Below are 26,670 nucleotides of genomic sequence, written 5' to 3' on the forward strand. Positions count from 1 at the left end.
TTCTTTTCAACGTATCTTTATTTTTTACTTAGTGTTGTAGCACTTAAGACACAAAGGCGTAGGCAACCAATCCAATCCTGTGATAAATATTTAAATTCACAAATTCGAAATTGGAAATACAAAACATATAGTTAAGCCCAAAGAATACAATTGCTTGGTACAACTCACAGCCCACAATGATCCATATCTAACTGTAATTTAACTGCAGCTCTTTAAACTACATATTTAAATACATTATTCAACGGTTTGGAGTTAATCGACAGTTTACTGATTATCTGGAAGGAGTTCACAGCTGTAAAAAGATTTTAAAATCTTTTCTTAAAGTATATTTTTGCCTAAATTATGTTTAAATTTCCTTAATAAAAGTATAGTAGTTCGAATGTTTTGTATAATATAAGTCCAATTTTCATCCAAGTAGCTAGCTTTTGAATGCTGAGAATAGAATATTATTGGTAAAAAAAGGAGATTAGAATAACCACAGTAATTTCTATATACTATATGTATACTCGTAGATATTTATGCAGCAAACTCATATTGCTTCGGCTTTCATTTTTCTCATTTCTATTGGCTGTGAAAAATCAAACAAAGCCAGAATAGTTTGTGGAAAGTGTATTATGCAGCTTATAAATTTTGCATCCGTGCTTTAATGCTTTAAATCAGATTATTGCTTAAAACAAAAACCAAGAGCACGTCTGCTTCTAATTTCGTAGAAATATATTTAACGGAATTACAGCAGAGTGTTGTTTTTTTGCATACTTTGTGTTTACAAAGTTTGAAATGTTAAACTTTAGTTTCGGAGCTTGAGCAGGAATAATAGGAAGTTTGTTAAGAATTTTGAATTTTAGCACAACTAGGTCAGAAACTTTAACTGGTGATGTATCCTTTACAGTTTTTTCATTTGTAAGATTAGTAAACTGATTAGTAGCTTTAATATTCGAAGCTCCAGATAAACCTTATTGACGAATAAGTAAATTGCGTTTTTGAATACTTCTAATAGCCTTAAGTCTTTTTCTATTGAGTAATATAGTTGGAAATGGAGTTGGATGAGGATTTTTAAACTCTGTTCATGCTGAATATAAAGAGAAAGGTCTGGTTGTCGAAAATCTACATTTAACTAATTGTATATTCTACATACATTCTAATGTATGCATGTACATACAAAAGTATTTTAAATACAACACCAGATATTTATTTATTGATCTACAAAAAGCCTTCTACGTCAAATCCAGACTCCAAGCTTGTAGAAACAACCTTCTTGCATAAATAGGGAAAAGCTATATAATAGGAGAGAGACTATAATGTTTCTCTGATTTATTTATTTACGTATTTATCAATTGATTTATTTATTAATTAATTTATTTATTTATGTGTTTATTTATTAATTTATTTATAATAATATATATGTTTTTACTCGCAGTTTCTTTAACATACAGTTCTGCCTAATACTATATGTAATCAATAGCTTGATTTAATTGCATATTCATCTGAGTTTGAAGCTGTTAAGCCTTACTTAGAATGTAAATTTCTGTTTGCATTCAGGAAGTACAGGTAAGCTACAAATGCTAATAAAACAAAATCAGATTTAATTCAAAACTATGATTTTTTTGGAATTATGGAATAGATTTAAGGCTGAAATTTATAACTGTCTGCATTTTGATTTGTAAAACCACATTTTCCATAGGCTTTTAGGAGGTAAAAAAGGACTGAATATTTTTTCCCACAACTAGGATATTTACAAGTATTTTACAATTTTATGTAAAAGCTTTTCTACATTTTAGCTTCAGGAAGCAATCATTTGCTTTCTTCTTTGCTGTAAACAAACTACATAAGATTGATTCAACTTTGTACAAATTAGATTAGATTAGTCTTGCACACTAAAATAAAATAAAATTTTGGAGAGATGTGCTTAATGCTTTATAAGTATAAAGGCTTTATATAATTTTTAGGTTTTTGTTGAGTTGAACAACTCTCTTAAATAGGCGAAACATTCAACAGAAGCTGCTAAATTAAATTTATGTTTTCATAATTAAATTAAAAATATACTTTTTTTCCCCAAAAAATATTCCAAAATTATACCTAAATATTTAATCCAAATGCAGAGAAATAGAAAATAGAGCCAGAAAAGTACTTACGATTAGAAGTAGTACTATGGAATACTTGAATGAAATAGAAAATTGTGTCTGGCATTATGGTCTGAAAAATCGCGTTGTCTTGTGTTATTCGAAATGAAAAATTCAAAATTGAGCAGCCAACTAACGCGTCATCGTGGCCAGTGGTGAGCGGCAGGGAAAATGAAATGAAAAATGTGGCCATCTCGCTCACACCTGCTCTTGGGCCATGGACTATTCCTCCTCTTCGGTTATTGTTGGCTCGCTCGCGAAGGAAAAATCATGTGTGGCGAACTATTTTGTGTATTTTGTGTTGTTGGTGCTCTCTCCGGTTCCGGTGGCAGGCAATGGCACAGCTACATTCACATCCACACACACACATGCACACACACACACAGCTACAGCCACAGCCGCGGCCGCGGCCTCAGCGATCTTCAGCAGCAGCATCAGCAGGCAGTGCGATCGCGTCGCCAAGAGACAAAGCCGCCAGAATTTTCGTGTAATTTTCCTCGTGTGTTCTCGTCGCTTACGCTTGTCCCATTTTGTTTGCCTATTATATATATATGCATATATATATACTATATATATATATAGATATACTATATATTGAAAATTTATTGTTTGCAGCGATGGAATGAAATACAATGAAATTATGCGTTTTTAATTGTGATTTCATTTTATTTCACTCGCTGACTTGCCTTTGTCGTTGTCGTTGTTGTTGCTGTTGTTGGTGGTGCTGTTGTTGAGACTCTCATTGTTGCTGTTGCTTTTGTTGTTGTCGCCATCGCCGTCGTCGTCATCATCGTCATTGTTCGTTGTTCGTTGTTGACGCGCCTTTCGTTATTGCTGGCTACACGCTCGCTCTCACAGTTTGAAGCAAAACGCAGCCAGTGATCAACATCAACATCAAGATCAACAACAACCTCATCATTCAAGCAATAATTAAATATAACGCTGAACGCGCTGAAAGATTGAAAAGTTCTTAAAGCAACGTGGTGCCTGTCGCGGTTTCTTTCGTTTGGTTGTCGCCTCATTGTTGCTGTAAACAGTTTCGATTTTCCCACAGCAGTGCCAAAGTTTTTGCACTTTCCAACCAGATTGGAAAACAAATTTTTTGTTTACATAACTCGCGTTCATATACAAGAAAAAATACGGGGGGAAAAAAGAAGAAAATATTGAAAGAAATTCATTCGTTTCAGGCAACAAGTTAAGAGAAATTTCCATTTTGTGTGTGTGCGTTTTGTGTTGCGAGCGTGTCTCGTTGGGCCGCCACATTTTTCAACAACGAAAGCAAATTTCTAGTGTTCAAATACGCCGACAACTAAGTGAAAAGAAAAACAACCAGATACCTGATACAAAGTGAAAGTGCAAGAAAATAGCAACTAAACACAATTCAAAATGTCGGACATTGAGGATGTTTTCGGTAATGAATCGGCCGCTGCCGAAGAAAAGCCAGAGGAAAAGCCCCAAGCCGAGGATGCCGAGAGCAAGAGCAGTGTTGTTACCGAACAGAAAGAGGAGATAATACCCGGCGAAACGGAGAAAATGATAACGGAGACCATCGACGAGGATGGCGATGTGGTTGAGGAGACCACAGAAGTCACACGCAAGACGGTCAAGCGTACCATGAAAATTACCGAGGTAAGTCCGTGCCCAAGGCAGAGCTCTCCCAGAACTCCATACATCAATTGTATAAGCATAGGAAAATTGTATTATTTAGTTATCACAGAACTCTATTTTGTCCCATTTGTGGAACTGCAAATCGAAACAGAAGAGGAAGGTTTGGTTAGAAGTAGACGAATTATTTACACATTTTAAATGAGGGCGGTTTGGGGTTAAAAAAAAGAGGTTATACAAAATATCAATCATTGTCATAATGGGTTACAGGAGCTAAAGCAGCTTTAATAGTATTGTAATAGTACTTGTATTGTATCATAAGAAGCCGGAATTTCGAAGCAATGGAAAGTCCACAAATATATGATTTGTGTTCCATAATTGTTTATTGATATTCAAGCTCCAGCTGGCATCTTTAAAATAGTCGGCTAAAGCACTTACAACATCATTTGTTTTGGTAAATAATAGGAAATGTGACCTCACTTCCTATTATTTGTAGACATTAGTGCAATTGTTGTGGCCAACCAATTCAAACAAATGCAATGATATATTAATAGGATTACGAGTATGTGTGTTGTTGAGAGAGCCTATTATAATGTATTTAAATGCAGACATGTTGAAATTAAAGCATTTGTGGCCACTGGAAAATTACTGCTGCCAACAAAGAAGCACGCACATAAGCAACAACAGCAACAACAACAGCAACAGCAAGAGCAACAAGTTGAATTGCCAAAATATTGGGATGACCATTTATTTGTTGGCTCTGGGTTAAGCAAATTGTTTATATGGCCGCTGAAATGTTATATAGACATTATTGTATATGTATACGTAGCCTATATACATGTATAAGTATATACCACCAGATATATATTGTATGTAGTTATGTACATAATGGCAAGCGGACACACTTTCCTGCGACGCCAGCTCAAAAAACAACATTATTTTCCGCAGCTGTTTAATTTCGACGCAAATTATTAAAAAGAAAATACACAAGGCGCGCAAAAAACAAAAATACTAAATGAAAATGAGAATGAAAATACGAGGCAGAAAAACCCAAAAGCTAAAAAATTAATGTTAAGCACAAATCACTTAAGAACGAGATGCGGGCGTTGCCAAAAAAGCAATAACAAAAACAACAAAAAATTTAAAATGAAATTTGCAAAAAATTAAATGCAATAAATTTTTTATGCCGCACAACTAGCTTTAGAGCAACTATTGGGGTTTCCGTGTCTTGCGGTCTGGCGCGTGCGAAATTCAAATGTAAAAGCAAAAGAAAAAGAGGAAAAGTCAAAGCATTTCCTCACGCCAACAAAACAACAACAACGAGCACAGCAGCAGCAGCAGCAAGGAGAGTGTAACATTTTCACAATTAATTGCCACAAATTGCGGCACCACAAGCTACAAATTGCATTTCCGGCTTGGCGCGTCAGCGATGCATGCAGTCGAGCAGTATGGCGGTATAACGCTTCTATTCATATACTCACAAGTATATGTAGAGATATATTTATGTAGGATATTGCTGCACTAGCCTGTTGCTAGCACTATTGTTTTGGCCGTTTCCATTGTGTAGGTACTTTGGTTTTGGGACATGCAGCAAAATGTTCTGCCCCAATGAATGCAACAAATGCAGCATATGTGCCACAATGCCCCGACATTGAGACCTGATTAATTATTCTAGCGCACACTCAGGAGTGTCCAGCCACGTCTTGTCAGTTAGGTTCATGGCAGAACACTTAAATAGCAGTTACTTACGCACATCGCCATTAAAGGATTTGATTTGTGGCGTCAAAGTAAACTTTCCACATTATAAGAAGCAGCAAAGTTTCCTAAAATAACAATAATATTCTTGGATTTAAAAAAATTATTAAACCACTTTTCTGCAGCTTAAGGTAATTAAAGATTAATGGGGAATACAAGAATTGTCCATAGTACAAGTCATTTATAAGATACACTTAAATCTATGCAATTATATTAAGTTTGAATATTTTATTTATATAAACAAACATTGACTGTCGGCACAGGAGGACAATATATAAAAATTATAAAAAGCATCTTATAAGCTAGAAAAGCCTAAGTGGGAGAAATCTAATCAAATTACAATAATAATTATAATAATTAACGCCTCCGACCCGATGGGGGTATATTCTTTGCCTTTCGGCTAGCTGTAAAATGTAATATTTAGACTATTTTTAAATTAAACATAAAATATCAAATATATTTTATGAAATTATATATTTCGCCCAAGAGATTCGGGTGTGTATGGCACTTTTTCAGTCTTCCCTTCCTGGGTTTAAAAAAAAATAATATCTGAGAACTAAATTTATTTCGACCCCAAAAAGTCAACTTACAATAGCAACCTAATTTAAAATATTAGCTAGAGTCGAAAATCGAATCTTGCACACATCTATTGAACTATTTTCTGATCGAAGTTATTTTCAATACATGTAAATGCTTTTTTTTTTAATTCATATTGAAAAATAAAAACAAATTACCATGCAATTTATTTTAATCATCAATCATGAAATGCATTTACATACATAAAACTCCATGAGTGATCAATAAACACTTTTATTTGTCCAGTTGGGGCATTTATTCTGCTGTCTGTAGACGAGTTGTGGCAGCTGCCACTGGCGGTTGTTGTTGTTGTTGTAGCTGTTGTAATAGCTTGTTGCTGCCATCGTCAAGTTGTGGCGCAAATGAAATGCTTACAAATCGCAACTTGCTGCCAAATGTCACAAAATTATAGCAACATTTGGCGCGTCTTTATGTCTCTCTGGTTGGCTCGCCCGCTCGATACGAGTATCTTCGTTCCGCAGTCTGCCAAGTTGGCCTGCTGCAATAATTTGACCCGAATTGTTAGCTACTGCGTCGTCTCTCGGTTTGTTTTACGAGCGTCTGTGCGTATTTCGTTAAATTTTATTGCGCCCAAATTAAATTTGCATTGCAATTGCTTTCAGCCATAAGCCACAAAGATATTGAATAGATTATATATTCGCTGAAAAGGGAAGGGCTCAGTAGGAGTAAAGTAAAAGACAATAGTCGCGGACCGCCGTGCGTCTGTTCGCTTTAGAGTTTTATTGGAGACTGACACTTTTGCTATACATATTCTTTATGCTTACATTCGTATGCAACAGTGACAGATAACTTGTAGATAACATAAGATTATTATCTGCTTATATTAACATGCGTGCATTGGTACTTATGTTTGTATTGATTTTCAACACCCTTCCTCAATGCAAACATGTTTTACAAAAATTTTCAAATCAAATTTAACAGCTTTGTAAAATGAACATGCTTCGCTTTAGGGAGATTTTTCGTTAAAATATCAGCTATCATTTCATTGGTTGATGTATACTGTAAAACAATTTGTTCTTCGTTTACAACCTGTCTTGCAAAATGATATCTAATATCAATATGCTTTGTTCTTTCATGGTGTACAGGATTCTTAGCTAATTGTTGAGCACTTAAATTATCGCCATGAAGAATAGTTGGAGTACTCGAGTCACCGCAGCCAATCTCCACTATAAGACGCCGTAGGTATATGGCCTCCTTACACGCAGTTGAAAGAGCCATATACTCCGCCTCCGTGCTGCTAAGTGCCACGCTGCGTTGCTTTTCAGATCGCCAGGATATGGGTCCTCCAGCCAAGTAGTATACATAGCCAGTATACGACTTGCGATCGATGCGGTCGCCACCCCAGTCTGCATCCACATAGCCGGTAAGGGGTTGTCCACACTCTTTGTAGTGCAACTTCAGGTCCACAGTTGACGCCAGGTATCGAAGCACATGTTTTACACCCACTAGGTGCTCTGCATGCGGATCTTGATTCCGTTGAGCTAACTTGGCAACGGAATGCAATATGTCTGGCCTTGTTGTAAGCGCCAGCCACATTAACTCGCCAATTGAAGACTGGTAGGATGCAATGTCAACCTTTTGACAATGCTCGCTGGTACATATCACTTGGAAACCAGCATCCAGTGGGGTCGCTGTAGGTCTACAGGTCTCGCATCCATGTTCACGCAATATGTCTTTGATGTATTGCGAATTGCTTAGCGAAATTTCGCCAAGCTCACCGTCGCGCTGCACTTCCATGCCAAGGAACAAATGCAGCTCTCCCTTGTCAACACATTCAAACGATGTTGTAATGGCTGACTTGATGTTGGCCAAGTCCTCTTTTGATCGGCATGCTATAATTATATCATCAACATAAACAAGGATTAATGATAAGTCACCTCTTCCGTTCCTTTTGTAAAGACACGGTTCATTTTCACATGCTACAAAATCTATGCCTTGTAGTACACAATCGAGCTTGGAGTTCCACTCGCGCCCCGACTGCTTCAATCCATATATTGCCTTTTTAAGCAATAAAGCCTTACTTGGATTATTGGGATCTGTGTATCCCTGTGGCTGCTTCATATAAACAGTTTCATGCAGGTCGCTATTCAAATAGGCGGTACACACATCTATCTGGTGAAGGTACAGCTTCAATTCCGCTGCTAACGCCAAAATAAACCGCACGGTTTCCAATCTGCAAACGGGTGAGAACGTCTCTACATAGTTCACGCCATACTTCTGGGAGCACCCTTTAGCAACGAGTCGTGCCTTGAAACGTTCGACTTTTCCATCAGAGTCACGTTTCAGGCTGTATACCCACTTGCAACCAACTGCTCGCTGATCTTTTGGTAAATCAGCCATCTGCCAGGTTTCGTTTGATTGTAGTGCCTGATATTCCTTTTGCATCGCCTCTTGCCAGAATACTGCATGTGTGCTACCAACGGCCTGATCATAGGATGTCGGAACCATTACGTCACTAGCAACCAATGCTCCAAGCACATTGTATTGCTTTCTTGGACGACCAGGTTTACCATTTCGAACAATTTTAGGCCGGCCTGGCCCAATCTTCACAGTATCCTCGTCAGAGTCTTCTTTTTCGACTGCACTCTCATATGCGTTGGAGCTGCTGTCGTCAGAACTGTGCTCACTGTCATCGTCGTCGATGCTTCTGTCACCATCCGTGTGAGTGACATGCTCTTGAACCTCGCATGCAGGAAAATCTACCGTAACGGTATCTTCATTGGTATGACCACCACAACGCTCATCAAATAGAATGTCTCGTTTTTCGACAATCGTCCTCGTCTCTGGGTCGTATAACCGATAGCCTTTGGCTGCTACCGAATACCCAACCATACGGTACTCATGCCCTTTGGGTTTGAATTTGCCTTTACGGGGACCCTTTGCAAGTGCAACTGCAATGGAACCAAAAACTTTTAGATGGCTAACACAGGGTTTCTTACCTGTCCACGCTTCCATTGGAGTCAGGTTGTTCAGTGCACTGGTAGGTGATCTGTTTCTTATGTATACTGCTGTGTTGACTGCTTCGGCCCACAAAGACTCGCCTAGGCCCGACTGCACCAATAAGCATCTGGACATCTCCGTTAATGTCCGGTTTGCTCTTTCCGCCACGCCGTTCTGCTGCGGAGTATAAGCCACGGTCAATTGCCTTGCAATACCATGGTGTTTCAGGAAACCGTTGAATGTTGTGTTGACAAACTCGCCTCCATTGTCGGTTCGAATACATTTGAGCTTTTTATCTGTTTGCCGTTCAACCAAGTTTTTAAATTCGACGAACTTACTGAACACTTCATCTTTCTTCCGCAAAAAATAAACAAATATACGCCTGGACTTGTCATCGATGAAGGTCAGAAAGTATTTGGATCCAGCAAGTGACTTCGTGTCGAATGGGCCGCATACATCAGCATGAACCAGTTCCAACAGCTCTTCGGCACGGTTAGTGCTTACCTTTGGGAATGGCTGTACATGTATTTTGCTTAGCATACACGTTTTGCAATTCAAGTTGTCTGGGAAAAAAACCTTTCCAATACCACGCACTAGCTCTTTGCTGATCACTTCCTTCAGACTGGTAAAATTTAAATGGCCATAACGCTTATGCCACAATGTACCATCTGATTCAGTTGCGGAATAACACCTATTTTGTTTGCCTTGAAACATATAAAGGTTCCCAACTTTATTCGCTTTCAGTATACACTCGCCGTTTTGTATAACTTTAGCAAAATGTGGCCCAAAATGTATAACATTGTTCTTTTGCACTGACCGGCTGACGGACATAAAGTTGCCATTCATTTTCGGTACATACAGTACATCTGACAACACCAAGGTACAAAGTTCTGTCTGTAACTTCACCTCTCCTCTGCCTTCGGCCTTCAGGAAACCAGCGTCAGCTAAACCGATCATTTCAGTGTGCGCAATAAATTTTGAAAATAACGTCTTATCGCAACACATATGGCTTGTTGCTCCGCTGTCCAGACACCACATGTTGTTCTCTATCTTTCCAACGTCCAACGCATTTAACAAGCTGCTCTGCTTTTCCATCTCTTTCTTTGTCGATTGCTTTTTCCCTTCACCGCGAATTTTCTCACGCTTGCACTGTGCCTTGTAGTGCCCTTTTTCGCCGCAGTTGTAGCAAACGACGATTTTTGAATTCCCTTTTGAATTCGCTTTGGAATGCGCGACGATCTGCTGCGTAGCTATAAATGCTCTTGCATTCTCGCTCTCTCCATCTGCATTGCCTCTGCGCTCTCCCTCTTCCATCAGCTTGATACATAACACATCAAATGACGGTAAATTGTCACGCGTCTCAATGGCGACGACAAAATTTTCGTATGGTTCGGGCAAGCTTGACAACAACACGATTGTTTTTAACTCATCATTTAATTCGATGCCAACTGTACACAAACCATCCAGAATTTCGTTAAATTCGTGTATGTAACTTGAAATGCTTTGGCCTTGAAACATGCGTTTGCCTAGCAATTTCTTGTACAGCGACACTTTCCGTACAGGTCCACTCGGCTGATGAACGTCCTTTAACTTTTTCCATGCCTCGTACGAAGTGTTGCAATTTTTAATGAAGCCCAATTGTGAAGCTTTTACACTTAGCGTTATAATTGCTAATGCCTTTTCATCTTTTGGCCTTGAACTCTCAGTATTACTAGGTTCAGCACCTGATGCCACACTCCACAATTCCGCGTGCACTAAGACAGATCGCATCTGTATGCTCCATGAGTCATAGTTATGCTCTTCCAATTTGTCTATTTGATATAGCGCACTCATTTTTTAAATGTTATATTTCTTGAGTCACCAAACGATTACTATTTCACAATACTTTGAACTTCTCCTATGAGCCTATATGCCCTGGGCCCATAACCTATTGAATAGATTATATATTCGCTGAAAAGGGAAGGGCTCAGTAGGAGTAAAGTAAAAGACAATAGTCGCGGACCGCCGTGCGTCTGTTCGCTTTAGAGTTTTATTGGAGACTGACACTTTTGCTATACATATTCTTTATGCTTACATTCGTATGCAACAGTGACAGATAACTTGTAGATAACATAAGATTATTATCTGCTTATATTAACATGCGTGCATTGGTACTTATGTTTGTATTGATTTTCAACAAAAGACGCCAACAAGCCGGCAAATAAAAAGCAAACAGACCCTCATAGACCTGACTTTTTATGCCTTCAATGAAAATAATGAGCGAAATGAGCGCGCACACACACATACTACTTATATCCATGTATATTAGTGGAGGGCGCATGTGTGGCTAACTTCCTGATGCCGGTGAGACCCACACGTGTTGGCCAACATCAAAACAGTTCCCGGGGCTAATTTGGCTAATTACGTGGTGCGTGTGGGTCGCTCCACATGCTATGGCTGCCTCTCTCGCTTGGCATTTATTTGGCTCTGAGTCCACTAATGAGCCACGTAGCATTTTTGTCATTTTAATGCGTTTAACAGGTCAAAGTTTTCCCCCAGATTTTTCCGGGCGCCACAGAGCAACGTGACTTTTGCGCCGCATGCCTAAAAGCGGGCAACAAACTTTTCCCAAAATGCGAATGCAATAAACGGCCAAAGTATCCTGGCAACACAATGCAATAAAATCAAATTAAAAGCAACGGAATTTAAATCCATTTAACTCTATCCTGGTATCCATCAGTGCTCAACAGTTGCTCCAGCCTGTTCTGTGCGGCTGATGCGGCCAAAAAGTTTTTGCATTAAAGACACGCCATAAATGTTACAGTTGATTTCATTTTAGTTGCTTTTGATGTTGCTGCTATTGTTGTTATTGCTGCGCTCATTGCTCTTTGCTAATTCCGTAATGCATGTAAATAGTTGGGAAAGCGATTAGCACATGTTTCGGCCGCAACCGTAGCTTTAATGAGGCATGCTAATTTGTGCAACAAGGCGTTAACAATCACAACAGACAAACATACTATACTATACTATATGCTCATAAAAGATATGACTGTGCGTTATAGGCAAATACACATTAATGAGACAAGTTTGGCGGGGAAACACGTGAGCAAACACAAACAAATGACCAGAACGGAATAAGCCAGAAAACAGCCCCCAATTGCTTTGTTCGACTTAAATTATGGCCATGCCATATGCAGGGAAAAATTATGCACAGCATGTTGGGCAACAGCCCCCATGAATAGACAAAATAGACAAAATCCCATGACGTCCTAATTCATTGAGAAAGGTCGAAGTTGTGTTTGTGTTGATGAATGTATTTCTAGGTGGCTGATTTTCGTAATATTGATCCACCTTTATTCATTCAATACACCTAGGCCTAGGCATTAATAAAAGAATATAAAGCATTAAATTTAAGAAGAAGTAAAATTCTTAATTTATTCTAATGTAAATTTTTAATTATTTTTAACAAACTATTCTCAGTTTTTGACATAAATTCCTAGCTAAGTACTATCTGTTTTTTGATTGCAATTTAAAAGGAATTATTTCTTATTATATAAATTATTAATAAAATTGGCATTAGCAAACTATTTGTTTGCTCAATTTATAAAAATGCATTTGATTGTATTAACCTTAATGGTGCATAATAAATATAAAAGTCTCAGACATACAAAAATTCACTTAAATAAAATTGTTTATTGAAATGGTTGGGAGAAATGAATCAACACTTTCACACAAATAGCAGGTGTGGATATTAGAATTTTCAGAACCATATTCTCCGCCATTAATAATTGAAATTCTAAAGGGATTAACAATGGTAGATTTCAGATTCTCCTCAAACAAATGTAATTCGATTTGTTTTCTAAATTGCAATAAATTAAATATCAATCTACATTTAAAATTGATGTCTGTTAATTACTTAAAACAAGATTAACAACGATCAGTGGAAAATATATGACAATGCAGATTGTTGTCCAAATAAATGAAATATAAACTAATTTTTTCAAAAGTCGTTAATAATATGTGATGAAATTATGGCATTTCAGCATCAGCAATGTCTCTAGTTGTTAATTTTTAGGCCAATATTTTGACCGTCTTGGATGTGGTTTATCTTCAACGCTTAAACATTTTATGCTATTCATAACCCGGTATTTATCATCATCATCGCCTATTTATCGGAAGTGGTCCGCAACATGCTTAACATTTCGGTTGCAGAAACTTCATTCTTCACACATAATCTAGCCAAGTTTCTTTTCTTGCATCATTTCATCCTTAATTTATTTTATACTGTGTATTTAAAATATTACTTAATTTCACGCAATTTTCTAAGCATTTGTTGCTGTTGTTGCTATATCCATTACCTTCTCTTATAATTATAGTCATTAAGCAAGCTCTAGTCGCTGTGTTTTGCGTCATTGACGTCTGTCAACTGCTGGCGCCTTCTCTAAAGTCCAAACAAAATCTTTCGAACACACGTCATCAAAGTCGCATGTGTGTGAGTGTGTGCGTATGTGTATGTGAGTGTGTGACAAATTTTCAATGTCATGCGTTTTGCCCATTTGCCGCATGTTTAGTTTTCATTCATTCATTAAGCCGTGCGAATGCAGTGCAATTTTCAATTTTGAAGGCGCAGCCCTCGCATTACGCATACGCCATGTTGTGCTCACTACTTTATTTAACACTCTCCGTTGCGCCGTGTGTTTATTTACCCAGCATATTCCACATTTTGCCCACACACTGGGCACCGACAGTAGTTCATAGTGGCCAACTATTTCTGTTCGTTTGTGTTCGTCTTCTTTTATTTGTCTTGGACGATGCTTTTTTTGTTTTATTTTATTTTATTTTTTTCCTATTTCCTTTTGCTGGCTGTTCAAACAATTTATAATTTCAATACGCACTCACACACACACATACAAAAGCACTAATCAGTTTATATATATATATATGTGTGTGTGTGTGAGTGCTAACTGAATACAATCTAAATATGTTTATGTAATTGAAAAGCAAACGTTTTGCTGAAAACATTAAGCAAAACATAGCAGCAAAGTATGCCACCAACATATGAGAATGGTGAGGGGGTGCCGCCTCCCTAGATTCGCACACAAAATTTCTATATGCCAGCGTGAACTACATACGAATATTTGTGGGTATTTGTGTGCATTTGTGTGTATGTGTGTGTGTGTGTGGGTTTATATATTGGCCGCCTGGGTTGTATATAAACATCGTTGCCAAATTGTGAGCGCACGGGGCGTATGATAAACGTGCCATATATTTTGGCAGATTTTTGAATAACAGGCCAAGCAGAAAAATCGGTGGCAGCCGAAATAAAATAAAGCACTTCAATGCGAGCTCTCGCCAAAACAGACTATTCATATCTTTGTTTATTTTTTTGCCACATATTCAACGATATTAATCAATTTAATGGCTTCCCTCGATTTGAATCTAGCCTGACCATCATACGCGCATAGCTCATGTAATTTACACCCATCTTATCGGTATTTATTTACTTAACTTCAAACACTTTGACCTGCCGCAATCAAAAGTCTAAAACTCTTTCTACTTACAATATCCATATATTTGCACACTAGACAGCGTTAATAACAACAACAAACAATTTCATTGCTCGCCATAAACTTCCGTTGCCTTTTGCGGATATCTATTGAAATTTATTTCAATTACATTTGTGCCCGCTACCAACAACAACAGCAACAGGCAGAAAGAGTGAAGCAAAAGAGCAGAAATCCCAAAATAAATTCAATTTACAAAATGTTTTTTCGTAGTTTGTGCCTCCACTCCCTCCCGACCAACCAATTTTACGCAGCTCACGCACAGTGGCTTCTAATACTCGTACAGTCCAATTGAATTCAAGTTATAAAGTTCAAATTATATTTTAAACTACCAGTTAACTTTTAAATACAACAGTGGACATTTTGTGGCAATGCAAACAAGTCCGATTGAACAATTTTCAGATTATAATTACCTCCCCTACCATGGAAATGAAATCAAATCAATACCTCAGGTGAGGTTGATATTTTTCTTATGTTTCCAGAACAATGACTGCCATTATAAATTAAATTAAAATTGTTAACACTAGCTAACTTAAAATAGAAATACATTTTGGCTAAAACAAATTTTAGTTACATGTATTTTGTAATTTTCACAGAGACTTCAATAACTTATCCTTCAGCTATGGGAGTTGCATTAATTTTTTTTGTATATCGAAATATTTTAAATTATTATTCTTTGTTTCATTACATATACGTACATCCTTGACATACACCCGTACCATACATATTTTTATATGTGATATTTCAAATTAAACGCCAACAACATTAAATATTAATATGCCTTAAAAAAGATAATGCACAATTTAACAATTAATTAAACAGTTTTAAATGAAATTAAATATTTTGAGCAAGCCACGTAACAGATCTTATTTCTCCCAGTTGCTTATGGGTTTTCCCAAAATTTAATGAACTGTAACATTTACTTGGGGGTGCCTCAAGCAATTACATTTTAATATTGCACATATTGCTAATTCAATTTTGAAATTATTAGAGAATAAATTAAATTGATCAGTCCAAGTAATAGTCGCTCTAAAAAGTAGATACCCAAACGAAATGGTATTATATATAATTAGTATGATGTTTCTACTTCTACATGAATCTTAATTCAATGAGCTGGAAATATTTATTAAGAGCAGTCTTACGCTGTATTTTGAAGCAATGTTTCTTGCATGTATTGGAATTCATAAAAAAATATATATGTACATAGTAATGTCAATCTAACCGTAATACTGCTACTATTCCATGCTGGTGCTTCAAGTTCTTTTCTGTATTAAAAAATATTAATTAATTATGAAAAGGTGTAAGAAAAATCACAAATGAGCTTAATAATATCGAACTGAGGCCGAACCATATTCAACATGCTACATTTTAATTTGTGGCCACTGTGCAACGCACAGTCGCTGCCTAAACGCCAGATGCCAAGGGGTTGTTGCTACTGCCAAGCAGCGTAGTCGCCATCGCCATCACCATCGCCATTGCCAGCGTCTTCGATGTGTCTGCTGTGTGTGTGTTTGTGTGTGCTGCTGGCAAATCAATGAGGAAATTTGCAAATTGAGTTAATTCAACGCATTGTTGGCCAAAATGTTAGACAATGTTTTAAGAGTGGAGGGGTGTTGTTGCTGTTGTTGTTGTCTGGCGTACATGCAAATGAAAGTGGCGCTGGGCATTCAGGATTTCAGCTATGCGATTAGTTATGCTACTCCAGGCGAGTGAAGGCGATACGGAGAGCCAAGCTCTTAGCTGTTTACACAACTAATTTGCCGATTGCTTGCTGTTTGTTGATTTGCATAACCTAATTATTAATGTAAAACAAACTGACGGCTGTTTATTTACGCAAAAGTTTCACGCACAGTTTTCAAACATAAATAAGCAATTAGTGTACATTAATTTTCATTTAAAACGAATATTGCACCAAAGTCAATAAAGTCGCGGCCGATTCCCATTCAATATCGCTCATAATTCCAAAATTGGCAGCTGACATTTAGGCCATCATTCAGCTGTCCCTTCCCGTTTCATGGGTACGCGTACAACGAAACGCGCGACACATTTTTCGCGAGTGAGCAGCAGCAGCGTCACTTGTTGGCCCAGTTGTTACCAATTATCAGCATCTACTGTGACTTGGACTGTGACAGTCACCCACACACCTACCAACAGTTTTGGCCATTTCCGCCGTTCTTGCGCTTCTTGTGACTTTTCATTTATTTCCTCATTCATTTTAATTTGCCAATCATTTGCGCAATTTGTGCTTTCGTCGCTGCCGTTGTTAATGCTATAATAAATAAATATATTGTAGTGTACTATATAAAATTATCCATCATAAATAATTGTGAAATTACTGTAATTATCGCGGATTGCATGCCATTTTTTAATGCGTCTCTACAATGCACGGAAATTAATTGTGGCACAATTATTACAATTAATTAACGTTGAGTGTTTGGCAAAGTGAGCGGTGAAGGTAGTAAGAGGTAATCAATGATTAATTTACAAAAACAAAAAAAGTTTAAAACAGTAAAAAAGCACTTTAAAGTGTAATGTTTAAACGGGTAACAAATCAGAAGAAAGAAACAACGATTTATTTACCCATTATAGTTCTTCAGCATTGATAAAAACCGCATTTAATTTCAATTTTGTAAATAACGAATACAAGATGTTAATAAACATTTAATTGGTTTTTTTCTCTATCACTTACAATTTTATAAGAACTTTTGAAGCTTTACATTCAAAACCAACTCTACTCTTATTAAGAGTGAGAATTATGATCTTCGAGTCTCCTGTTTCTACTTTTATATTTTCAAATTTTCAAAATGGTAAAATTGTTTATTTGAAAATAGTTGGATTAATATCTGCGAGGAAAGGTCTCTTTCCTTTGACAATATTACCAATCGGAATGCGAACACCATTGAGTTTCGATTGAGATTCGTTTTTTTTCAATGACTGCCACTGTTTTCACTGCTTCAGTTCTTTTCCTCAAAAGTAAATTTAAAATGTTCAACATTGCTTATCGATGGTGCTGCCTCAGAAATTTGTCCATCATACTATATAGTGGCAAACGAGGTGAATTTAATCGAGAACTATATGATTGTATTTTGTCTTTGTCCCATTTTCCCATATAACTTTAATGTTTGCAATTATTGTCCCACCATAAAAAAGATCCTGGATACGCCCGTGTATAAATCAAATGAATTCTCTTGGGTTATTGGCATTAGTATGTGGCAAGAGATTATTAACAAGTTTAAACAAGGCTTTAAAATTGGCTGTGTAAAATGAATAACTTATAGTTTTCTTTGATGAAGTTTGGATTGGAATCTTGGTCGACAAGAGTAAACTATTTGTTTTTATGTAATTTCCGCAAAGGCTGGAACTTTATTCAACTTTCAAATTATATTCATTTGCCATGTTTTCTACTAAGTATGTAGGAGGGAATATTTGGATTAATATACAGGTATACATATAGTATGTATAAAAAAGCATCAATATAATTAATTTACTTATAGAGTAAGTATAGATTAACAACCAATTTCAAACATGAGGCAACAATTCTAATTCGAACAAATAATTATTTGTATTGCGGCATTTAGTATTTCAGCGTTTAATTGTTTTATTTTCCTAAAACTATCTAACACACTAAATGTTGCCAACGAAATATGCTGCATAACATATTTTAATAGTTTCATAATCTGTTTTATTTTTAATATATTATTCACAATATAGTGTACAGCGGCGGGTCATTTCTCACATCTAGACGACACCTGCCCATTCATCCCCATGACAGACAGTCTTCGCATTTTCTCATATTTTATAGTACTACTATATTTGCATGCACATCGGCATCAAGCCATTCAACTTATTGTTCAGTTGGTTGCCAGGTTGCCAAAGCATTCGACATTGTTGTCATTTTATCACCACAAAAATGTCAAACAGCTCGAGCAAAATATTAGCAAATATGCCAAATATTTCTCAACTTGCCTCGTCGTTGCCGCCTCAATCTCCTCCCTCCCTCGCAGCACCACAATTTAACAATTGCTAGGTGCCAGAAAATCGAAAGTTGTGATACTCATACCTTTGACAAACTTTGTCTTTTCCCTCATTACTCGACATCCCTAGCTCTGAGGAGGGGCAGAACAAGCACAAATTGAGACGAACAATTGAAAGATGCGACGCAAAACAGCTTTATGGCTATTGCTGTTGCTGTTGTTGTTGTTGTTTGTAGTTGTCGTTGTTGCTGCCACAGTCAACTGCAATTGAACTGCACGGCAAATTGATTGCATTTTACGTTTCTTCGATGTCAGTTGCATTGCCAAACTCGAAAACAGAAGGCGCTGCGAAACGAAAAACAAAAGTGCGCGCGCGCTTCACAAAGAAATACAAATAAAACTATTGATTTTGAATTGTTTTTCCAACGATTTGTGCTGCTGGTGCTGCTCTGCTGCTGCTCTGCCCATATTTAAATGCCATTGGCCAGGAATGGCTGCGTCCAGTCCCGCAATCTGTCAGTTAGCCAGCCATCCAGCCAGCCAATGCTAAATAAATATATTAGTTTTAATGCCAAAATATTTTTTGGAACTATTTCTCTTCGTGCGGTTTTGCGTAGTTTGTGACGTCCAACCACTCGTGCGATTTTTGATATATCTATATATATTCTATGTAGCTGCGTGCGAGCTTATGTGAGGGAGTGATTGTGTGTGAGTGTGTGTGCGCGGGTAGCCACAATAATTATTGTAAAACTAAACAAAATTGTTCATTTCAAAATACAAATTCGCTACCAAACTGCGCATTTCATCTGTAATTTGCCAGCTTTGAATAAATACTTGAAAACAAACCAATTGAAAATTGACAATTGCGCAATTGCAGTGGATTTTCGAAAATTTACATAAACTAGCGCTACTTTAAAGTGTTTCTTCTAAAGCAAGGATTAAGCAATCGCTGTAAATAGGCAGACATGGCCATTTCGGACTTCCAGGTAAGAAATGTCGCAGCACTACAGTCAGATTTCGATGTTGTGGAAATCAGCATTGTGAGTTACAACTTGAATATGTGATAAAAATATTACTCGATTGTGGACTACCTACAATCAGATGTAATATATAAATTGTGAAAAATTGTTTTATTGTAAATACATATACAAAATTAAACAGCTTCGATGTAAGAAATCAGTGCTCAGAAATATATTCAGAGAACTGCGTCAACTTTTGGATCCACATTATTGGACAAATACAAATAATAGTTAATCATACACCTCAGTCTTAAAAGCATATTGAATTATTGTAATATATTATTAAAATAATATTTTATGCTACAAATATTTGCTATATTGAATTAAACGAAATAATTTGGGTAATCAAAATAGAATATATATAGAATTTGCAAATATTCATAAAGATCAGTTTTTGAGATCAATACTAATATATTTATTATTTTTATAAAAAATGCATACACATTTACTCCAAACACATTTATGTTTTCGGAAATATCAGCTATAAACTCTGTCTGTCTGTATCTTTAATATGTTTTTCAATAATCTACGAGTATTGTTTGCCTTCTTTTCGTAAGATTTGTATGAAAGGATGATATGACTTACATATATTTGAGTTGAGATACAAAACACCGTCAATCTTGAGCTAGAGCTGAAACACTTGCAGATACAGATGCAGAAGCTCAAAACATTTTCACTCAATCGAATGCCAAAATAAATGCAAGAAGTATCTGTTGCTCTAACTTTTTCGCATTCTTATGCATTTTATTTTAAAAATACATTTTATTATACATTATACAATGATAATAGAGCTTGGAATTTGTATTTAAAGTGGATATTAAAAAAAAAACACAAGAAAAATACTTTGGGCTTTATTGCTTTTATAGAAAACAAGTTGGCGCGCAAATTACTTATATTTGTTAGAAATAAACAAATAGTTGTTTAGCAGCAAAGTTTGGCATAAGAAGGTAAGGCAGATCACGTCCCGTCCCATTCCGTCTGTCTATTGCAATTGTTTTAACTTTCAATGGCAGACAAGTCTCAGTTTACTGATCGGAGCAACGATCGTCAATGTCTGCTGTTGTTATTCATTTTAAATCATAACCAAGGAATATATTTAAAACCAAATAATTGATTGATTGAATTTGATTTCATGGAAAGTACAATATTTGTTTATAGGCTGCAAAATCAAAGACTGACCCCCAAAAGTATGCTGCTCTTAATTTCAGATTTGTCATTTCTATAAAAATATTGCGAAAATAGAGGAAGACAGCTTAACATCTTCCAATAACAAGTAGTATGCATAATATTTACGCGTTCGTATAGAATTAAAATAAAACACGATTCAAATTCAATTCAGATCAATTCTTGCGCCTATTCTTTAAAAAAAAAAAGTTTTTCCTATTTATTTTCAATTACCATTATTGTTAAATTTTATTTAAAAATAATGTTGTCAAATCCCCAAATGAACGCTAATTTTGTTCCTCCTGGGCGGTTTGACTGTACAACGGGGAAAGGCAATTGAAGCGCCAATCTGATTGACAAATTAAAATGTTAATGCAGCCAAAGTTTTCGGGGCTAGTCAAACAACTAAGCTGCCTTCATTTGCTTAGTAAGAAAATTTTCCAAATTATATAAAAGTATGTATATATTTTTAAGGAAATTTCCAACAACAACAAGTAAAGCTGCAAACTTTGCCGCTTGTTTGTTTTTTGCTTTTCTTATTTTTTTTTTTTATTTTTTTTTTTTGTTCGCTTGCCACTTAGGTGTGAAAATCACTTGTCAATCTTTTATGTAAAGAAGTCGTTGGTGTTGCTGTGTTGTTGTTGTTGTTGTTACTGTTGCTGTCGTCGCTGTTGTCGTTTGCGTGTTCCTCTACTTCGTCTCGAGCTGCTTCTTCATCATCAACATCAACATCAGCTGCTTTGCCATCCACCTGCGTTGCTCGTAAAATTTTGTCGGCTGCTTCCGTTTTCTTTGCACTTAATTGTGTCTGCGTCGCAGTTGGCGGCGCTGCAGCAGCGATGGCGGCTGCTGTGCGTGTGTGGTTCAAGGTGAGTCGACGCGCCAACAACAACAACAACAACAACAGCAACAACTACAACAATAAGAAAGAAACGGGGAGGACGCATCTTTCAATCAGCGCCAGATCTTGCAAACTCGTTGCTGCTTGCCTGTTTGCCACTGTCAAGGACTTTTCTCGTTGCTCGTTGCCCGTGCCGTTGCCTTTTTCTTGAGCTGTTTATTTTGGTTTCGGGTTATTTTATACTTCGCATTTTTCACTTAATAAAATTGTTTTGATGCGCTAGCTGCTTTTTTTATACAATATGTTTAAAAATAAAAGCCGCCAGCTTATTGCCCATTCCTCTACTTTTGTTCACTTTTTACAGTGTTGTAAGCATTTCTTTTTCTTCCTTATTATACTTGTAGTACACGCTCCCTAAACGCAAAGAGTAAGAGTATATTAGGAAGTGTATAGTGAGTGTATAGAAGAGAAGATACGGGTAACTGGTAGAGATAACGAACAGAATGGACAGATACATTGATTAGTTCATAGGTTTATTTGAGTGAATAAATATCAAGATATTTTAAGGCACAACAATTTAGCCGGAATGTGGGGTTATTTCAAATCATATATCATCTCATTATATTTTACAGCTAACATAGTAAAAAACTGCCTTTCCACTACAAAGTAATGGTTTCTTCTTGATTTCGATATCTGACCAACTTTTGGGATTAAATGATTTTTGTGATTCCAATTTCACCAAAAAAATTAATTTCATACTTTGAAAAATCAGGAACAATCAGCACTCAAATAAATTTTTAAATTAATTATTCATTAAATTCGGGGAGAGCATTTTACTTTATAGGCAAAGTCAAAAAAATATAATTTACGAAATTTAGATATATTATTTTTTAAGAAAAGTATAAATTCTCTAAACAAAGTTAACGTTTATTTGTTCCTTATAAAGTATATCCGAATTGTTAAGTTACAGTTTTAAACTTAAACCTTAGAGAATACGTGCAGTAAGGTGCGCTTCTTTTTCCTTTTCCCATTTGCTTTTTTGTTAACATTTCTATCGACTTCGTCACACTTCTTATCGCGACAGTGGGCTGTTGCTTTGTTGCTTTGTTGTTGAGGTTTATTAGCAATTCTGCTGAGCAGTTTTGGGCTTCCTTTAAATACTTAGGTATACACTTTGTATATCTTTTGTGGCGCTTAAGCAGCTCAGGCATTCAGCATCGGCAACGTCCTAAACAATTCCATCATCTGTAGCAGCATCCTCTTCAACATCATCATCATCATCGTCATCAACATCATCATCATCATTGTCATCGACTTGGGGCATCATTTTGCTGAGATGGCAGTTGCTTAGCGCAGTCTTGCAAAAATTGTTTTGCTTTGCAGTTTTATGGCGTTTCACCTACTTTCCTCTCTCCCTCTCTCAGACCACCCCCCCCCCCCCTCTCTCTCTCTCTCTCCGCTTCGTACACACATATACGAGCACATATATGAGTAGCAGTTTTATGTCCACAACAACCACAACAACAAGTTAAGCAAATGGCTTCCTGGTTAAGCATCTTTTGCCTTTCGTCGTCTATGCTTTCAATTAATTTCGTTGCTCGCTCAACAGGCGATAGAGACAGAGACAAAGAGGGAGGTGAAGGGAGAGAGACGACGAGTCGGGCGAGGGGCTATATTGGGGCCTTTGGGGCTGCAATTTGGCACTTGCCTGGCTCTCTGTAAATTGCCATTGTTTTTCTTGTTGTTCCGCCTGTTGTTGCTTATTATTTATGAGTGAATTTCGCTTGCGCCGATTTGATTGACTTAAGCTTGTCGTCGTATGCCACACACATGCACACACGCACACACACACACACACACTCGCATGACATATGCAAATTAATGTATGAGTGTGTTTGTGTTATTTTTGTTTAATTAGTTGGCATTGCCATTCCCGTACGTGCCGTCTTCGGTTTGTTTATTTAGCTTAGCTAATGGACAGGCTTGTTGACTTGTGAGCGATTAGTTGAGGTGTTAATTTGTCTGATATGCATGTGTGTGTGAGTGTGTGTGCATGAGTGTGTGTGTGCTAATGTGTGTTTGGTCTTGTCAAATTGAAATGATGTGACAGCAGCTTGCATCAAGCCAAAAGGCTTAGATAACATTCTAGACGTACCTTTAACAACGTCGAGGAATATATTCTAAACTGAAATATATAACAGAGTAAATCAAATTTTCTTAAACTTTAGGATTATTAAAAAATAATTAAATTATAAAATAAATAAAAACAGTCGCTTTTAGCATTATGCAATAATTTAAAACATTTCATATCTGCTCTCAACTTTTGTAACTTTATTCAGGCATTAAACAAATTACTGTCTTAGAATATATATGTATGCATAACATTTCTTTAATTCCAATGCACCTTTAAATGTATTTAAAAGCAGGTGATCATTCTGATTCCTCATATTCCGAAGCATTTTTTACTCGAAATCCTTTTTTTCCTTTTATGAAGCGCTCTACTTTTTAGGAATTTTTTTTTAAGTTTGTCAAAATCTTTAACAATAAGCACATTAAAAACTCAATAACACATACTATTTTTAATGATTATTCAAAATCAATAACAATTCTAAAGTTGCGTGTACCTTTAATATTTTTTTAAATGTAAGAAAGATACTTTTGAAAATACTCCTCTTTCCTGTGCAGTTTAAAACTAGTATACCCTTTCACCCTTTGAGTACAGGGACTAAAGACTATTATTTAACTTATTTAAATAAAAAAGAAACATGATTTAAAAAACATCTCAAAACGAATCACAGTTGAGCCTGAGAGCTATAAATTTTCTGTTTCCAAACAAGAAATGGGATTATTCTTTTTGCAAAATGATGTAAAAGCATCTGCAAATACATTTTCTTCAATATTATTAATATTTTTTTTCATAATTTGTGGTATATATTTTTAAAAATCATTTGCAAATCGATTTTTAACCAAAAAAAGTCATTCAAATTTTTACATTATTTTAAAATAATTACCCTCTTCCTTATGTACTCTCGTTAAACACATATTTAAGAATATTTCATTGAAATTTCTGTATTTATTTCAAATGACTGCCCACTTCTTTATATGCTCGTTAAGCACTTAGTTCTTGGATAATTTGTAAATTGTAAATTCCTATTTTGTTTGTTTTCTGCTTGTCTCTCTTTTAAATTTTAAGCACTTCAATTTGTCATCATATTTTCGCCGCTGAATGTACATTTTGCATGCTGTCAATATAAAGCAATGCACACACACACATGTATGAACATATATGTACTATTCATATATGTATATATGCACTTTGCGCATTTCATTAGCACATACTCGCATGTACTTCTAGTGTTCTTGGATATCAAAGGAAAGCTGTCAAAATGTCAGAAATAGATAGGATGCATTAGACTGATTACTTTTGTGGTGGTCAAGGCATATACATACAAGTATAGTAGTATGCCATAAACACGCAGCAAAGCAGCAATGTTGCACATTCAGACCAAGATATATCTACAGTTATACATTTGACAAACAGAGAGATACACACAGTTGCGTATTCTGTGCATATTTTGCGCTATTTCTAAACACTTGTCCCATGTAGCTTTCCCTCATTGTCTTTAGCTGCTGCTGCAGTCGCGCAATCAATCAAAGTGTTGCAAGCAAATAACAGCAGCTACAAAGCACAACAATGGTAAAAAACAAGACATGTTTCTCAGCATCTGTTGCAGAAATGTTAGCAAAGCGAACGCAGCGGTTTCAAAAACACAAATCCGTAATCAGAGCAGTCGGGAAAAGCAAACAAGCAGAGCACATTCAAACATACTGTATGCCAATATTAACATACAGATTTACATACACACACATATATAATAGAGTAACACCCAGCACAAGCAAACACACACATACACATGAACACTCACACACACACACTGATATGTGATTTTTAAAACGTCGCGCGCTGTACCTCGAAACATGTTCAACAGATTTTCAATTTATTTTCACTAAAACGATTTCGTGTAGACCCCCCACCCCTACCCCGTCCTTAGCCACAACTCCGTGCCTCCCGCACTGTCCTCTCAGCCACTACGGACTACAGCCATGCATCGCTTCCCACACTTGTTGTCTAACAAAAATAATACTCGTCCGCCCCCATCCTACGGGGCAGCTAGGCGTATGCGCCATAGTTGTATTATATCGAGAGCTATAGAATCATTTGAAATGGCCGGCCAATTGCAAATGAAAACCAAATATTGGTATGCCTCTATGTTCCACAGACTCTGCGCCTCTAATTAGTTTGCATGTTGCTGGGATTAAGGCCCAGCCAGCGGTCGCAGCTGCACGCCACACATCACGATGATGCGTTGCCACAAAACGACGCACACTAGGACTGACTGAAATTAAATTGCTTATTTTCAACTAAATTGTAAGGAAAGGAGTAAATAATTCACGATAAGAAATAGAAATAGAATAAAAGGAATTAAGGGGTTATTTATGATTACTTTCGGTCATCATTGAAGAAGTCCCACGGTAGAAACGAAACGAATACTAGTTTCCTAACTATTCACTAATTATCAATATATATTCAATAAACATTCTTCACATACGCTTTTGAGATCTGCGTACATTTCTTTGTAAATGAGTATTATTTCATTTTTAAAAAAGTTGCACGAGCAGTTACTACATCAATAATAAGCGTTTACTACATCAATAATAATCAAATAATATTTGCTAAATTATAAGGATTCAAATAAAGGAATAATAAGAACCTAGTTGCATTTAAAATTAATGTTTGGAGCAAAGGGAAAAACATTTATAAATGAGCAAAAAGTAGTATAGTATTGGTGCCATTATATATTCTGCTCTCATCCAAATTAAGGCATTGACATCTGTAAAGACCTTAAAAAAGACGTTTGAATTCAATATCTGAATTGGTTTATTATTAAAAAGTTACTTATTTTATACGCAATTGCTACTTACGATCTACACTAATTTCTTATCTATCTTCTACATCTACTTGTACTCTCTCTTTCTGCAGTTCCCTATAATTTACATTTGGCATAAAATTCCTTCTCTTATTTGTGTGTGGACTGTATTTCCTATTGGTTG

At 36.3% G+C, this 26,670-nt stretch overlaps 1 protein-coding gene across 7 annotated transcripts in view; it reads left to right on the forward strand.

The window, feature by feature from the left end:
- The first annotated feature begins 2,583 nt into the window (after window positions 1–2,583).
- LOC115621826 (tropomodulin) overlaps window positions 2,584–26,670 on the forward strand; it is a 103,803-nt gene continuing 79,716 nt past the window's right edge. For 3 of the 7 annotated variants that reach the window (XM_030515622.1, XM_030515623.1, XM_030515624.1), the window contains exons 1-2: window positions 2,584–2,607; window positions 3,308–3,749. In XM_030515622.1, the coding sequence (XP_030371482.1) occupies window positions 3,507–3,749 (243 nt within the window). In that variant the 5' untranslated portion in view covers window positions 2,584–2,607; window positions 3,308–3,506. Of the gene's footprint in view, window positions 2,608–3,307; window positions 3,750–18,893; window positions 19,521–26,670 lie in introns of those variants that run through there. The other 4 variants (XM_030515629.1, XM_030515631.1, XM_030515632.1 and 1 more) reach the window with 3 other exon arrangements.

The sequence above is a fragment of the Scaptodrosophila lebanonensis genome, unplaced genomic scaffold (assembly GCF_003285725.1).
Source record: "Scaptodrosophila lebanonensis strain 11010-0011.00,11010-0021.00 unplaced genomic scaffold, SlebRS2 tig00000024-arrow-pilon, whole genome shotgun sequence".
NCBI classification, from domain to species: domain Eukaryota; kingdom Metazoa; phylum Arthropoda; class Insecta; order Diptera; family Drosophilidae; genus Scaptodrosophila; species Scaptodrosophila lebanonensis.